Here is a 12,257-nt window from a genome sequence, read left to right on the forward strand (position 1 = left end):
CACTACAGAGTGTGTTACTGTGTCACTACAGAGTGTGTTACTGTGTCACTACAGAGTGTGTTACTGTGTCACTACAGTGTGTTACTGTGTCACTACCGAGTGTGTTACTGTGTCACTACAGAGTGTGTTACTGTCACTACAGAGTGTGTTACTGTGTCACTACAGAGTGTGTTACTGTGTCACTACAGAGTGTGTTACTGTGTCACTACCGAGTGTGTTACTGTGTCACTACAGAGTGTGTTACTGTCACTACAGAGTGTGTTACTGTCACTACAGAGTGTGTTACTGTGTCACTACAGAGTGTGTTACTGTGTCACTACAGAGTGTGTTACTGTGTCACTACAGAGTGTTACTGTGTCATTACAGAGTGTGTTACTGTGTCACTACAGAGTGTGTTACTGTGTCACTACAGAGTGTGTTACTGTGTCACTACAGAGTGTGTTACTGTGTCACTACCGAGTGTGTTACTGTGTCACTACAGAGTGTGTTACTGTGTCACTACAGAGTGTGTTACTGTGTCACTACAGAGTGTGTTACTGTGTCACTACCGAGTGTGTTACTGTGTCACTACAGAGTGTGTTACTGTGTCACTACAGAGTGTGTTACTGTGTCACTACAGAGTGTGTTACTGTGTCACTACAGAGTGTGTTACTGTGTCACTACAGAGTGTGTTACTGTGTCACTACAGAGTGTGTTACTGTGTCACTACCGAGTGTGTTACTGTGTCACTACAGAGTGTGTTACTGTGTCACTACAGAGTGTGTTACTGTCACTACAGAGTGTGTTACTGTCACTACAGAGTGTGTTACTGTGTCACTACAGAGCGTGTTACTGTCACTACAGAGTGTGTTACTGTCACTACAGAGTGTGTTACTGTGTCACAGCAGTTTCCCAAAAATCCCGTTCCATTTCTTGAGCGATAAACCATTTAGAATTTAATCCCCTCATCCCTCAACTCTCTAGTTCTATTTTTCCTTTGATAAAGTTGAAGGTGATTTTATTACCAACTTCAAACCAGCACCAGTGCTAGCTTCTGTACTAGCACCCGAGCACCCGGTGGAAAGGGGGCATCTGATTACGTCGTCAGTTCACTGTCCAAGTCTCTGTGTGTGAGCTGTTACTATGGAAACCAATACATTACAACAACCGTCTTGTGTTTCTGCAGGATTAATAATTTTGTGTTGTTTTAATCAGCTGCTGATTTTAATCAACAAATCGTCACCTTTCAGTTCAGTTCATTTGTGCCACTCACCTGTTGAGGATTATGGTTGAGGAGAGCATGGAGATGAGGATGAAGCAGATGAAGGGGTACTGTCGCGCCACTTCCCTCATCACATCCACCTTCAGTCCCCTCCTGAGCGACTCGAGGAACACTTTAACACCCGCCATGTGGATCTGCCAAGAGAACACCACATCATCAGGACATTTTATACACACAGCGCACATTCTGAGTCATGAGACAGGTCCAGATATGACAGAGGAATTCTGACTGCAAGACAATTCACAGGTTTTAATTAACACTGTTTTTCTAAATCGATGTTGTTTCTATGGTAACAGCCCACACAGGCTCGTGGCCACACCTTAGTGAATGTTACTGTAAAGTATAACTGATGAGGAAGTGATGACGGTTTCTACATGCAGATGTTTAGTTATTGAGCAGATGTCAGTTCATTCATTTTTTTCTTTGATTCATAATTTATTTATTTATTTATTGAGTTAATGCTGTAACTTTATCTCTACAGTGAGAGAGAGAGAGAGAGAGAGAGAGAGAGAGTGAGAGAGAGTGTGTGTGTGTGTCAGAGAGAGAGAGAGAGAGAGAGAGAGAGAGAGAGAGAGAGAGAAAGAGAGAGAAAGAGAGTGTGTGTGTCTGAGAGAGAGCGAGAGAGAGAGAGAGAGAGAGAGAGAGAGAGAGAGAGAGCGTGAGAGCAAGAGAGAGAGAAAGAAGGAAATAGAGAGAAAGAAAGAGAGAGAAAGACAGAGAGAGAGAGAGAGAGAGAGAGAGAGAGAGAGAGAGAGAGAGAGAGAGAGAGAGAGAGAGAAAGAGAGAGAGAAAGAAAAAGAGAGAGAGAAAGAAAGAAAGAAAGAGAGAGGGAGAGACAGAGAGAGATTGAGAGAGAAAGACAGAGAGAGAGAGAGAGAGAGAGAGAGAGAGAGAGAGAGAGAGAAAATGACAGTGTGTGTGTGTGTGTGTGTGTGTGTGTGTGTGTGTGTGTGTGAATATGACTACTGTATAAGTCGTGTAAACAGAACATTTGTGTATCAGTGACAGACAGTTTGTTTGTTTAACAGCTGATGATACTGACGACATAAACTGAGTGATTCTGAGACTTTCCACACATTTAAACGTATAAATACATTTTTATCATGTCTTAATACATCATCCAGGTTATTTGTACAAGAAAGATATATATATATATATATATATATATATATATATATATATATATATATATATATATATAAATCTGATAATAAACAAAAACTTTTTTCATTTATGGTTATAGATGCAGTTTCAGATTAATGCCACTGCATCTATAACCATAAATTAAAAAAGCTGATCAAGCAAAAAAAAAAAAACAATAAAGAGAATAAAGTCAGAATGTTAACACTACAAACTGTGCACAAGAAGTCTGGAAAAAGCCCCGAGTGCCTGTCATTGTTCTGTACTTCAAGCAAGCAAGCAAGCAAGCAAGCAATAAATAAATAAATAAATAAATAAATAAATAAAGTTAATTCAGTGTCCCGTCTCATTTGTAAACAGCACGCGCACATTTTCACCTGGTCATAGACAAAGTTACCTGCAAATCAGCGGCTCCTTAAAAGTTAAACAACATTAACAAAATGTTGCTTTTATAAACAGCAAACTTCTACATTTTATTTCCAGTTTGTCAGCTGACAAACTTCGTTTTCAGCAGATTAACGCATTACAACTGCGAAGGTAGGGACATCAATACGGAAGTGAAGACATTTCAAAATAAAAGTCTTTTTTACGACAGTCTGTTCGTTAGTATTGTGGTTTAATCATTTTGGATTTTTTTATATTTTATATTTCAGATTAAAATCGTATTGATAATCATGTATAAATGATGACTTAATTTATTATCTGCTCTATATGTGTTTTCTCATCTATAAATCAAGTCCAAAAAGAAGAAGGAAAAAAGGCATTTTATTTTATATATTTTTTAATCTTATTTATTTATTATCCTAGAGGAAGAGTCACCAATCTATAGCAGGTTTAGCTGAAAAATTCTATCTGTTAGAAAACTGTAGGGTTTTTGTGATTAGTCAGCTTATTTAATTTTTATTTTTTTATTATTATTATTATTATTATTATTATTATTATTATTATTATTATCTTTATTAATTATTATTATTATTATTATTATTATTATTATTATCATCATTATCGTTATTAATTATTATTATTATTATTATCATCATTATTATTATTATTTATTATTATTGTTATTATTTATATTACTTATTTATTTTGTTATTATTATTTTTATTTATTATTATTATTATTAGTAGTAGTAGTAGTAGTATTAGTAGTAGTAGTAGTATTTGTTATTTTTATTATTATTATTATTATTATTATTATTATTATTATTATTAAGTATTTATTTGTTTGTTTGTTTTTTACAAGGTCTAGCTTCTGTTTGTAACACGTGTTTTTTGGACCCAACACTGCTGTAGTTTTTTTATGCTTGTGTTTGGTGTTATTTTTATTCACAGTTCCTGGTAGCTGTAGTTTGTACGTAAACACTGTAAATAAAAAGAACTTTGTTTTGTCACAGAAAGCTGTTTTAAAAACGGATGCAGCAAAATTCTGCCAATGATGGACAGAACAGATGTTGCTCCAATTTTTTTAAAAACTATAAAGCGTCCTATTGATGTATAATAAACCAGGTAAAGGAAGTTATTCGCCAACATATAACGATAGTGCGACAGGACTCTTATTTTAAAAAACTGTACGCGTGGATTTTCCGCCCTATTGGATTCACCAGTACTGTGTGACTTTATAATGTAGAGGCATGTGCATAAGGGTATTAATAACGTTTTATTTCTGTATGGGGTGAATTCGGGTGTTTTTGCTACATGAGTTAAATTAATCGGTTAAAACTTCCCAATTCTGATATGATGTAAATAGTGTGCCGTCATTTAAAATAAAAATGGTCCCAGTATATATTTGTTTACGTGCACTAACTTTAGATTAGATAGATAGATAGATAGATAGATAGATAGATAGATAGATAGATAGATAGATAGGTAGATTATATATTATCATTAAAGGTTAAATATGCACACAAAAGGCGCACAGGATAATTATATATGACACATTTAATTTTATGGTTGCAGTTCAGCGTTTGTCCACTAGATGGTAGTATAACGCTGTTTATTCGACATGGGTTTTGTGATCCATGTGTTTTATTAAACTTTCTCAGTGTCAGTAATTTAGTTTTTTTTTTTTCAATATTTTTAATAACTTTATGAGCAACTAATGAGCTTTTCTTATTAGTTGTTATAGTACAAAGTAGAATTTATTCGAAACATTAACTAAATTACTTTAAAGCAGAAGGTGAAAAAAGGTCACAAAAACCATATCATATATATATATATATATATATTATATTATATTATATTATATTATATTATATTATATTATATTATATTATAATATCATATATATATATATTATATTATATTATATTATATTATATTATATTATATTATATTATATATATTATATATATTATTTTTAAAGGTACTTCAAAGAGATTCCGGTTGCAAAAACCTTATATATAAAAATATAAAATATAACTAAATTATAAATATATATATACATATATTATATATATATATATATAATAAGCATGCATATTATGTATGTGTGTATCATATTACATAAATAAAACAGTTGTGAATTCCTTGTGGAGGAATTATGGACCACTTCTTTGTTTTGTTTTTTTTTGTTTTTGTTTTTGTTTTTGTTTTCTCCTCACAATTCTACCCAGTCTCTTTCTAAGGGTGGAATCATAAACATTGACCTTATCTGATGTGAGCAAGGTCTGCAGTTTCACATGTTTGTCTGGCTTCTTTTCTGACCTCCTGGATGACTCATCAATGCTCTTGGTGGTATTTTCATAGACCAGACCACCAATTCAGGATGGATGTAAAGGCTCTCACTGGGGTTCCCTGGAGTCTCAGGGCCTTAGAAATACATTTTGTAATCCTTAACACTCACTCTTCACATTGTTAGGCGGGTTATATACATGTAATGTTTCTAATAAACAGAGTAGGCTGTAATTAAATTGTAAACAAACAGAATTTCAAATTGATTTGATCGATTAACTAAGAGAGTGATTACTTTTTCCTAACGTGTCAGTTTCCTTATATAAATAATTTAATAATAACAATAATTATAATGATGATGATGATGATGATGATGATGATTAATGTATTTGAAATTTTGTTTGAAGAACTAAAAAAATAAAGTGTAACAAAATATGAAGATAGAAAAAAAAGAGGACATCAAGGGGGCAAATACTTTTTCCCAGCACTGTAATTGATTGTGATGAATGAGTTTGTTGCTTCTTGATTCTTGTTGCTGATCTTTGCAAGGTGTGAGCATGATATTTGCGGATAAATCAGGATGAATGTTGTCCTGCTATTTCATTTCTGCTGATTCGATATTACAGCTTTGGCACAACAATAACTAAAGCTGCATTTTTAACTCTGATGATTCATTATGATTTGTTCAATATTTTCGTTTCGACTAAAAAAATTTTTTGTTTGGTTTTAGTAGACAATTTGATCTAGATCTTAAATTTCTTTTTGTCTTGATCTCTATGTGAGCAAAAAATGATTCTTTTTCTCTTTTTAAATGTTTGTGTCTCTAGTCGAGAGTCTCAGTACGATATCGATACTGATAATGATAAATATTTGATTGTAGAAATTTATCGTCTTATAAAACAGATTCTAATCAAATCACTCAATTTTGGATTTGATCCAAGCAAGATCTAAAATCTGAAATAGTTTTTCTTCTGCAGCTCCTTTTCTGTTTGAAGAATATTTTAAGTTTTTTTTTTCCCCTCGAACTGGTGGCTTCTTCAACGTCACTAGTGTGAAATTTAACTTCTCTCATTTTCATTTTCCTACATTATATTTGTGGATGGATTTTATTGATATTTTCCCTATTTTATTTTTCAACCTCTGAATTATCTAGTGTGTGTGTGCCCTGCGATGGGTTGGCACTCCGTCCAGGGTGTATCCTGCCTTGATGCCCGATGACGCCTGAGATAGGCACAGGCTCCCCGTGACCCGAGGTAGTTCGGATAAGTGGTAGAAGATGAATGAATGAATGAATGAATGAATGAATGAATTATCTAAAGACTCCAAAAACCTCCATAAGCAACAGACTATATATTACTATAATGCATCTACACACTTTCTTATAGCAAATAAGTTTTAAATATTGGGAATCCATTAACTTCAAAACCAACATATCTACTTTAACTTAATTTATGTAGTTAGATTCAAATAGTTACTTACCAAGTCCTTAATGTCCCAAGTCATGAGCTTTAGAGAAATATAAATGTATAAAGAATGGATTTCATCACTGATTATACTGTCTGTATAATTTAGCATAGCAGGTGATTATTAATGGACAACACATGCAGAAAAATTGGGTGTGAAAATACCCAAGATGCCAACCAGTAACCACCTCATCCAGTAGATCCAGAATTTATACTGGGAGAACTGGGTAAAAATCAGGAAGACACCCAGGAGAGTTCTGATGGTGATGGTCAGTTGTGACTTTATTGAAAATCTTAAAACAGACCACATGGCAAAGCATTAATTACAAGTTGTCACAGCGTCAATATTTTCAGATGTTTAGATTATGTGCCACTTTGGAAACAGAAGCCATTTGAAGGTTTTGTGGTGTTTAATCTCCACTCCACAGACAACGATGGCAGAAAAAAGCAGACAGTCAGCAAGGAGGTTAAGGATCATGGTAGACGTCAGCTATTCGGCTAATAGTAACTGACATAAAAACAACACTGAAGTCCTTCATAATGTCAATAAAACACTTCGAGAATCAGGTTTACAGATGGCTGGTTCTGAGCCTCAGATTAAAAGTATTCCTTCTTTGATAACGTGACCCTCGGCTTAAATTTGTGCAAATGTATGACTATTTAAAGTGAGAAAGAATGACGAATTAAACTGGGGAACGTTTGTTATTCCACGTAGAATCATTAAATAGAGTTTGTGAATAGAATTAATCTGCTATATTTAGAGGACCTCAGTCCTATAATAGGAAGGTTATTCACCGTGCTTTAGGAAGTCATCTATTTATTAAAAAGAAGAAAAAACAAATAAATAACGGTTAAGTAAAAATAGGTTCTATGTCATTATTATGTCTATTTAGTGACTTGACTGCGGCGATTTTTTAACACGTTTATCTGAGGTGTATCCAGCACACCACAATGTTAACCCAACCTTGCAAATGTTTTTTTTTTTTTTGTTGTTGTTTTTTTTTTTTTTTTTTTAGTAAACAGAAAAAAAAATGCTATACATAACAGTTTCCGACTGATTTCTTTACTATTATTATTATTATTATTATTATTATTATTATTATTATTATTATTATTATGATCACAATACATGAAACAGCTGGATTGTTTTATTTTCAGTCTCTGGCTGATGTATATTTTTTCATCTCCTCAAGATATTGGTATTGCCGTTTAAACATATCGACATCCTCCGTCCTCAACATCCTAAAAATCATTATTCCAGAGACTTCTAAATGTTCTGCAGAAAAAGACATAACAGGAACTGGCCTGTTTTTGGCCACATTTGTAACAGAAACCACAAGAAAAACACCACATTACAGTTTAATATTATTACTGAATAGCAAGATTTACACCTTTTTTTTGTAACTAGAAAATGTCCATGTCTTTCTCTGCTCCTATTGTGTACTTTAACCTATGTGCTTGGACAAAGAAAGTATTCCTTGGTCTGGCAGAGAAACGGTAGTCTGCCATTATCTTCCCCCTGAACTAACCCTGGATCCAATAAACCAGCACGTCATGCACTAAAACGACAAACTGCATCAATTTTTGTTAACTAAACAGTCGATCCACCAAAAAACAAAAGAACAAAACACACCTCTGTCTCTGGAACAGTCAGGATAAGTGAGGAGACCCAAAAATGGGATAAGAGTCCTATAGAGCTCAGAACAACACCACATAAATACAATAATGAACAATATTCAAGTCAATATTCACACTTTTCATGTTACCGTATATTTGTTCTGGAGTTTCAACATTTGAATGTTTCTCTATCATTACATACTTATCTCACAGATTATACTGAACAGATGATACATATAGTACAGTGTATATTACCAGGTATTTACAGTATCTACATACAGTACATCTTAAACATTTTCATACTAAAAAGATCAATAGCCCCTTGTCCCAATGACAGAAGATATAACTGTTCAAGAACCTGATTTTTCAAAGTATAAAAATATATTAAGCCTTCATGAGAACATTCACGACATCCGCACATGATTGATATGATTAATAAGAATGGCACAACCAAGCACAGTAAGAGTCCCAATACAAGAACTGATGCCATGATTGAGAATGATGCTCTCACGTTGGAGAACTATTTTGGCACTTTTAATACTAAGATGCCTCGGTGGCACACATCATCCAACAATGGAAATGAATGAGCCCCGTTTGTGCTGCATTTGAACCCTTTGTCTGTTATCGTACTGAATTGTCTTGTTTGACAAGCTGAGCAACAATTGAACTTGAAATGGACACACTCTCATGCCAAAATTTAGCACATGGCTTTTATCATTCCTTCCCCTTATTGATGCCCCAGAACTGTCTGATGCCTTAGACGGCTTCAGCCGAGGTTTCGGTAGAGACGGACATGGTCACTTTGGCTATTTTCACAGTGGTCTTGACACAGCTCTCGGCTGCTCGGTTGGCATGGATATGCAGGTTGCGGTTCTGGCAGTCCGACTCCAAGCTGTTGTCTAACTGCTGTGTGATGCTGCTGCTGCTCCTGCAACCTTGGCAGGTGGCCAAAAAGGCCCGGCGCAGGTCTTTACTCCTCAGTGCATAAATGATGGGGTTCACTGTGGAGTTGAGCAAGCAGAGCATGCTGCAGAAAGCAAACACTGTCTTGATGTCATCATTCATCTTCCAGAAAAGGTCATACACCATGATGGCCAGCAAGGGGCCCCAGCAGATCACCAGGACCACCAGAATGAGAACAAGCGTCTTGGCGAGGCGAATGTCCATCCTGGCTTGCTCAGGTCGGGTGGTCTGGACCTTGGTGCCATCCGTGTTGTAAACCACCAGACTTTTCTGTGAGGTCCGACTAAGCATTCGTACGGCATGGTGGTGGGCCTTCCACAGGATGTACATGTATGCGTAGATGATGAAAATCAAAAGGATGCTGGTCACGCCAATCCAGAACATCAGGTAGTTTTCATCAATGAGTGGGAAGATGTCCGAACACACAGAGTTTAAGCGTATGCAGTTCCATCCAAGAAGTGGAAGCACTGCAATGATGATGGAAATGGCCCACATCATGCAGAAAGCAATCACTGCCTTGGTTCGTGTCACGATGCGTCGGTAGGCCAGCGGGCGATGGATTGAGATATATCGATCGATGGCTGTGAGAAAGAGACTCCCAACAGAAGCGGTAAAGGACGCTGTGACACCTCCAAGCTTAAACAAAAATATGTTGGGACTATCTTTGCGGTGAAAGATGTGGAAGTCTAAGAAACTGTAGACAAAAATGACACTGCCCAGCAAATCTGCAATGGCCAGGCTACCAATGAAGTGATAAGAAGGTCTGCAGCGCAGTGTGCGTGAGTGCAATATCACACACAGGACCACAAGGTTCTCCAGAACCGTGAAGGTTCCCAGTGTCAGAGACATGACCGCTACTGCCAACTGCTGGCTTGGAGTCAGGATCATGAAACACTCCATGTCCATGAAGTTCTCTCCACACTGTACACTAGACCCATCCTCCCCCAGACTCTGGTTCCCAAACAGATCTGTGCCATTGGTGGGATAAAAAGGAAGCCCTTTAACGATTAGTTCCTCATCCGGCCCCACTTTATCCGGGAAGGAGCTGCTGCGGAATGCAGATGGTGGCTTCTGAAATGAGTAGCTGCCTTTGACAAAATCAGCGTCGATAGTGGCATCATCGTAGCTGGCATCATTGGACCCAAGGTATTGGAGGCCAGAGGTGATGGTCCTGAAGGTGGTGTCTGCCACGCCATCCAGAACAGACTTCATGTCTGCCGCTGAGAAGGGAACGCTGTGGCCAAGGACGTGTCACAAAATCTATTATATGCAGAGGAGAAAATATTGCGGAAGACGAATTAGTATTTTAGAGTCTTACACACACTGAGCATAACTAGAAAATCTCTGGAGAGTTAAATGAAAGTGCTGAGGCATCAGCGATTTCATAATGGAGCCAAACTGAACCTTGAACGCATTCAAGGACATCGGTATCCTAAAGATTTTAGTACTTTTTCCATAACAAATTTTATGAGCCAAGATTTAAGGACGTAGTTCCAGATACATTCAAGGCAATTAAATGTCTCTTGTGGTATGAGGGGACCTCAAGGGACTACACACTGAGGACTCACCATCAACCAGCTGCTACTCAAAGAAATGAGATGCAATAAGTGTGAATAATGAATCTGTAACACACAGCAGACAGGAGAGTCGACTCCTCACTTCTCACTCACACGGCTCTGATTTATCACTACATACGACTTCAATCACTTTAACGACTGTATTACGTCAGAACAACGGGAATCATTTTAGCTGATTAGCTCCCGTTTATTTAACCGTATTAACTGTTGATTGACGGCGTTGTTTATTGGGATTTACAGCCGGTCATGTCTAGGACACCCACAAGAGGGCGCAGTTCGACCAAATGAATGAAAGATGTTTTTCTCACAGTTTTGAGGAATATTTTTAAAAAAAATACACATTCACTATTTGGTTTAGGCTACTTATTTATTTATTTGTTTGTTTATTTATTCGTTTTTTTGTTTATTTATTTATTTTATTGACATTCTCTGTGTAGAGATTTTGAAGGTTATCACTGTTTAAATTTTTACACACAAAAAAAAAGATGGTTTAAAATAACACTGGTGCAAATAGCTGCCAATAGGTGTGTAAAAAATAAAGTAAAACGAAACTACTACTGTAAATAATAATAATAATAATAAAAATAATAATAATAATAATAATAATAATAATAACAACAACAATACTAATAATAATAACAATACTACTACTACTACTACTACTACTAATAATAATAATAATAATAATAATAATAATAATAATAATAATAATAATAATAACAACAACAATACTAATAATAATAACAATACTACTACTACTACTACTACTAATAATAATAATAATAATAATAATAATAATAATGATAATAATAATAATAATAATAATAATAATAATAATAATAGTTTGGAAGCAAAACATAACTTAAGTTTATCCCTTCAAACCAATGGCAAGGAACAAGTAAAAAATGTTCTTCAAACAGAAAAAGTGCATTAAAGTATGTTTTATCCACAAATTACACAATCCACACAGAAAAACGTATTTTTGTACCTTCACATAGTTCCCACAGATTTTTTGGGTTCTCCGGTTGTCTTCAAAGATTAATCCAATCACATCAAACACGAATAAAGAAACAAATGCAGAGCAAAAAAGCAAAAGTGCGCGCTCACATCACGGAGCTCAGCTGAAGGTGTAAAGTCTGACTGTAATGCAGCCGCACTGAGAGCGGAGCGCGCGCCTCTGTGTGTGTGTGTGTGTGTGTGTGTGTGCGCGCGGCTCAGGGCTGTGGATCCCGTGCGCGCTCTGCATATTTATGACGCCTCTTCGGAGCGCAGGGCGATCACGTGTTCTCCACGCAGCAACAAGTGCACGAGTAAGAGGGGATCTGCAGCTGCACCAAAGGCTCACGTCTTTTCTGTTTTTCCACGTATGTCAGAGCGCGCGCCTCCGTACATATGTGTATGGCCTTAGACGCTTATGTCTGTTCCATCAGTCTGTGCCACTAATCCATCATCTTAATGCCCTGGAAACACTGTTAACTTTAATGTATTTATAGTTGATCTGGTCACATTTCATTGTTACACTATATATCTAAAGTTTCTCAATACCTGACCATCACTTTCATAC

At 36.0% G+C, this 12,257-nt stretch overlaps 2 protein-coding genes across 3 annotated transcripts in view; both read right to left on the reverse strand.

Moving 5' to 3' along the window:
* Positions 1 to 2,944, reverse strand: part of snx14 (sorting nexin 14) — a 33,857-nt gene extending 30,913 nt beyond the window's left edge. For both annotated transcript variants that reach the window (XM_060882849.1, XM_060882848.1), the window contains exons 1-2: positions 2,799 to 2,944; positions 1,253 to 1,395 (exon numbers count right to left, since the gene is read on the reverse strand). In XM_060882849.1, coding sequence (XP_060738832.1) covers positions 1,253 to 1,389 — 137 coding nt within the window. In that variant the 5' untranslated portion in view covers positions 1,390 to 1,395; positions 2,799 to 2,944. The remainder of the gene's footprint in view (positions 1 to 1,252; positions 1,396 to 2,798) is intronic.
* A 3,847-nt stretch (positions 2,945 to 6,791) lies between these two features.
* Positions 6,792 to 12,046, reverse strand: cnr1 (cannabinoid receptor 1). The gene is made up of 2 exons (XM_060882851.1): positions 11,682 to 12,046; positions 6,792 to 10,376 (listed from the first exon to the last, which is right to left on the reverse strand). The coding sequence occupies exon 2, from the start codon at positions 10,326 to 10,328 to the stop codon at positions 8,910 to 8,912; it is 1,419 nt and encodes a 472-aa protein (XP_060738834.1). The 5' UTR covers positions 10,329 to 10,376; positions 11,682 to 12,046; the 3' UTR covers positions 6,792 to 8,909.
* Positions 12,047 to 12,257: the final 211 nt, after the last annotated feature.

The sequence above is a fragment of the Tachysurus vachellii genome, chromosome 12 (assembly GCF_030014155.1).
Source record: "Tachysurus vachellii isolate PV-2020 chromosome 12, HZAU_Pvac_v1, whole genome shotgun sequence".
NCBI classification, from domain to species: Eukaryota; Metazoa; Chordata; class Actinopteri; order Siluriformes; family Bagridae; genus Tachysurus; species Tachysurus vachellii.